We start from the raw sequence: 5,335 nt of genomic DNA on the forward strand, positions 1-5,335 counted from the left end.
TGTTACACGTTCCTTACTTCTATCTTATCTCTACTCCAACGTCGTTACTCGACGTCCAGCGTCGTCGTCCGACGTCACATCTGATGCACGTGCGGCGCTCGAAGAGAGTGAGGGTGACGTCACTCTGCCTGTTCTCGGGGAAGCGGATGCGTTGCGGCAGACTTCTTATCGCAGCGATCGCAATTCCACCGCTGCCACCAATTTGTTACGTCCGGGATTCCGGTTAAGGAATGCAACGATATTTCTATCGTTATCTCGACCGAACGGCACAAGGAACAATCTTCGCCTTCCACACAGCGCGTACGTCTGTGTCTGATGGTGGGACTGCGATGATGGTCTGGGCGCGTAGAATCCGCTTATTGTCGATCCAAGTCCAGGGGAATCAACCTCCACGTGATTCCGTTCCGTTGGAGTCCTTGATCGAGGATGGGAGTTGTTTCGACTCCGAGAGGCCAGCGTCCCTGAGATGCTGGTCGGTGATATTCGCGCACTATTTTACGCAGTTGGTACTTGAAACCGGCGCGTCGCGTACGCGACATTAACTCTGATGTGCTTGTCGCGTAATAACTTAGACCGCGCAGCTAAGTCAGCGCCTCCGTCTAAGATCTTACTCTCGATGCTCTCTTAACAATGGTCGCCGTGCAGCTAAGGCAGCACCGCCGCAACTTATTGTAAGAAGAGTGTCGTAATGCACTAGAGTTATGAATTGGATATTGAATTAAATATACTGGAAGTAGATATACGAGATATATGTATTAACGTAAGAATGATTACAGATATATGGAACTTAGATTAATTAACGCTAGATATAGTAAAACTCGGGAATGGAACGATTTCGGAACGCGATGGCCAGAGTAGGTCCTCGGATGGATTCTACTTGACGGAGACGGAGACTCTGGGTCTCTCGCCTTGTGACTGTGTACTACAGACTGCGACTGCGGATTGCAGTCTACAGACTACAGACTGAATCTTTGATCGGTTGTCGCTTCTTTTATACTATTGTTTTATAGGTGCGGGAATCGAGGGAATAAAGGGTGGCGTGTGAATGTTATTGATGTGGTTTTGTTTAGGCTGGAGATAAGATAGGAGTGGAATTTGGTTTGGGCCAAGGATGTTTATGGGAAGATAAGGAGTTGGTTCGGACGGATGTTTATGGGAGATAGGATTGGAATGTTCGGTTATGTTTTGGAGTGGAGTCGGAGTGTGCTTATGACTAATTATTATATATGTCTTATCGCTAATTCAATCGTCGGTATACTCGACGTCGCAATATGTCTTATCGCTAATTCAGTCGTGGGTGTAGCCGACGTCACATTGTCATGATTGTCCCAGTCAAGTGGCACTTTTGTTTGTATAATTCTTCCGCCAATATATACCTAGTATAGTATTGGTCCGTGAACATGTGATGTTCCTGAGCACCGGGAATTTTATCCAGCAGCATTTTATACTGGTGCAGCGGAATTCTGGTTGAAACCGGCAGGTCAAGTCTTATCAAAGTCTCTGCTGTTAGAGATCCATAATATGGTAGAATGCCGCAAATGAAGCCGGTATTGGAATCTGCCAGCGTATAAACCCGAATACCCCATTTTGTAGGTTTCATCGGATTGTATGTAATGAATGAAATTCGACCTTTGAATTTGACAATCGACTTATCCACACAAATCTGCTCTCCGGGTACAAAATAATTCAAGAATCTTGCATTTATATAATCGAGGAAGCAACACACTAACTGCAAACGGACTCTTGGGTTTGTATTTTGTGAGGGTATTGTCTTCAGATGAAGTCTCCAGAAAATTTGACTAAATCGGTCTCTGGTGAATGTGTCAGAGTAAAATGGAATGTAGCTAACATTATTTCTGGACCAATATTCCTGTAAGTTTGCCAACGGCATCGTCCCCATATATATGATTACTGCAATAAATGCCCAGAATTCGCTTATGGTCACATCGTACCAAGATCGCCATATAATCATCACTCAATAAGTCTCCGGTCTAACTAAGAAAAACAATTTTTTTTTTAGAAATTCCACTTTATTCATCAACATACTCTCCTTCAAGAGTGATACATTCATTCCAACGCTCCTCTAACTTTTCGATGCCCTTTATGTAAAACGATTTATCTTTGCTCTCAAAATAAGCCTCAGTTTCGGCAATCGCTTCTTCATTTGAGCCAAATTTCTTTCCCTGGAGAATCTTTTCCATGTCTGCAAAAAGCCAGTAGTCGCTGGGGGCCAAATCTGGAGAGTACGGTGGGTGGGGAAGCAATTCAAAGCGTAATTCATCCAATTTAACCATTGTTTTCATCGACTTGTGACACGGGGCATTGTCCTGGTGAAACAGCACTTTTTTCTTTTGCATGTGGGGCCGTTTTTTCTTGATTTCTGCACTCAATCGATCCAATAATGCCATGTAATATTCACTATTGATAGTTTTGCCTTTCTCAAGATAGTCGATGAACAAAATTCCATGCGCGTCCCAAAATACGGATGCCATAATCTTGCCAGCCGCCTTTTGTGTTTTTGGTCGCTTTGGACGATTTTCACCGGCTGCTGTCCACTCAGCTGACGATCTTTTTGATTTAGGCGTGTAGTGGTGGATCCATGTTTCATCCATTGTCACATACCGACGCAAGAAATCCTTTTTATTTCGCTTGAACAGCTCCAAACAGCGCTCTGAATCGTCGACGCGTTGTTGTTTCTGGTCCGGTGTGAGCAAACGCGGCACCCACTTCGAAAGCAACTTGCGCATGCCCAAATTTTCATGTAAAATTGTAAAGACACTACCTTCTGATATCTTCAAGGTGTCAGCTATCTCACACAACTTCATTTTACGGTCTTTTAAAACTATTTTGTGGACATTTTTTATGTTTTCCGGAACAACTGCCGATTTTGGGCGACCAGAGCGTTCAGCATCATTGGTGCTTGTACGACCGCGTTTAAATTCAGCATACCAGTCAATAATAGTTGATTTCCCTTGTGCAGAGTCCCCATAATGCTTATCAAACCACTGTTTGGCTCCAACAGTATTTTTCCCCATCAAAAAACAGTGTTTAATCAACACACGAAATTCCTTTCTATCCATTGTCTTGAAAATTACAAAACTGGGGTCACTAAAACGACTGTAACCTCTAAACTAACGGTCAGAATGCCATGAAATTTTGACACGTACTGTTTGAAGGTTAATACTACCCGGAAATCACGTGGGTCTGTCAACAATGTTGCCATATATGTGTCAGACCGGGGACTTATTGAGTGACTTATTGAATGAGACGATAATGTATTCCCTTCTAGCTTCTTTGCAGCGTAATTATTAGTTTCCTGTACTATTTCAGTAACTAATTCCTCCGTGAAAAATAGCTTAAAGAAATCTATGGGTTCTTTTATGTGTGATGGTACGTGCGGTCCTACGTGCCTTTCGCCGGATACAAATGGTATTCTTGTTGGTAGTTCTTCTGATTCGGTGCACATTGTGCATTCAAAAGGTTCCATCTCTTCTACACAATCATTGTCGCTTTCCGATTCACTATCTATTATGCGGATTTTTCGCCTTCTTACACCTTTGACTTCGTCACTGTCTTCATCACTTCCCTCTTCCTCCCCATGGACAAGCAGTCTATGTATAGATGTAATTTCGTTCGTTGGTTTCACTATGTAAGGCTCGCAAGGATAGCTCATGATTCAGCTAAATACAATGTCTGCTCGGATACATGTTTTAACTGCGGTAGTTCTCGTAGGACTGATCAGTCGTCTGATGCTCTCGTGGCATTTCGATTTGCGTGCGGGGTGGGAGAAGCGATGTCTCCCGCCCGGCTCGGTTGATGCGCGCGCAGTCGCACCTAGCACCGTCGAGGTCAATACCGGGACTTGCGAAACGGCCGACATAACCTGCCGGACTTCCTCGCTGAAGTACAAGTCATTCCGAAGAGGATAAGACTGCATTTCAGCTTGACTGAAGCGCACTTCGTACACGCGAAAATAAGCGAGATAGAGGCAAACGCGATAGTACTGATAGACCGTACAGATCTCAACAATCGCCTGAAGATTCCAGGTCGTTATCATCCTAGAATACTCCAACGCAGCGGAAAAACCAACACCGCGGGTGGAAACGGTAAGAGGGACGGCGTACGACTGGACAGTCAGCGACATATTGGTGAGTGATTTCTCCAGTTCAGCTGCATCCGCGTCAAGTAGTCCGTACTTCTCAAAGATCTTGTTGTTCCTTTCCGCCAGCTGCTTCATCCCGACCTTCTCACGGTAGGCTTCAGTAGTTCGCTTGCGCGAACCTCGGCCAGGCCGTTTCTTCTTCGCGGAAGTGATCGTCTTGCTCTCACTTCCAATATCGATTTTCGCATCCTTTTCCATGTTATATAGAATAATGCGATGGCTCCGTCTATCTCGAGACGAAATAGGCGCACTCGTTGTTCAGGTGCGCTTGGTGCTGCTCCTGCTGACGTCACGTAGCGCTCTTGGCAATATTACAGTGATTGCTTCGATCCCACCGCTGTCACCATTTGTTACGTCCCGGGATGTGGTCTACGACATCTGATAGTGCTAAGCCACGGATCTCGGCCCAGAACATAAGATTGAGCAACCTTTAGTCCACGCGTTGCGTACGTCCGCGTCTGACTGGGTCCTGAAATACTGCCTTGAACGTTCCCACGTTGATGTCGCCTATGATGATCGCGCACTGACTCTATGTCGCCGTAACGAGTCGTGGATGCGCGATGTACTCGTTATCTATATCGCCGTACTATGGCGAGGCGTGAATGCGCTAAGCACTCTTTATGATCTCATCGAGGTGTAGGAGCGTGTGTAATAATCAGTCATGTGGATATGTGGTTATATGACAATATAATATATTCTGCATATATTTGTATTACAAGATGATTACTCACTATTGATTATATATACTGTCGTATGATTTAGGAGGACTCCGGAGTCAGTCGTATATCAGATACGGCTGACGACACGCGGTCGTGCCGGCTGGCGGCGACCCGTCGCTGTACTCTGACTGAGTAACTGACTATGTATCTGAACTATGTCTGAACTATGTCTGTACCTGAACTGCTGATTCTATCGCCTCTTTTATACAGATTACTTGGTGGTGCGGGGCATGCTTACAGTTATCTGGTTGTTGTGGCGAAGGTGGCGTAAGATTGTTTATTAGAAGTTGGTCGGCGGATGTTTATATGAGATATTGGAGTGAAGTCGATCAGAGGATGTTTATATGAGATAAGGTTGGAATTTAGTAGGAGGATGTTTATGTGAGATATAGATTAACCCTTTGCGGTCGGCAGATTTTTCGGCTGGGAGTACCAGCTAGTCGGCGCAAATTTA

At 44.9% G+C, this 5,335-nt stretch overlaps 1 protein-coding gene across 1 annotated transcript; it reads right to left on the reverse strand.

Moving 5' to 3' along the window:
* Positions 1-1,309: 1,309 nt before the first annotated feature.
* Positions 1,310-1,972, reverse strand: LOC108574407. Its single transcript, XM_017936991.1, has one exon. It carries the CDS (start codon positions 1,970-1,972, stop codon positions 1,310-1,312), a length of 663 nt encoding a protein of 220 aa, XP_017792480.1.
* Between the last annotated feature and the right edge of the window lie 3,363 nt (positions 1,973-5,335).

The sequence above is a fragment of the Habropoda laboriosa genome, unplaced genomic scaffold (genome assembly GCF_001263275.1).
Source record: "Habropoda laboriosa isolate 0110345459 unplaced genomic scaffold, ASM126327v1 scaffold226, whole genome shotgun sequence".
NCBI classification, from domain to species: domain Eukaryota; kingdom Metazoa; phylum Arthropoda; class Insecta; order Hymenoptera; family Apidae; genus Habropoda; species Habropoda laboriosa.

What these genes read in the sequence shown, in the direction of transcription:
- LOC108574407 (XM_017936991.1), bottom strand. Translation starts at nt 1,972, where the DNA reads ATGATTATATGGCGATCTTGGTACGATGTGACCATAAGCGAATTCTGG.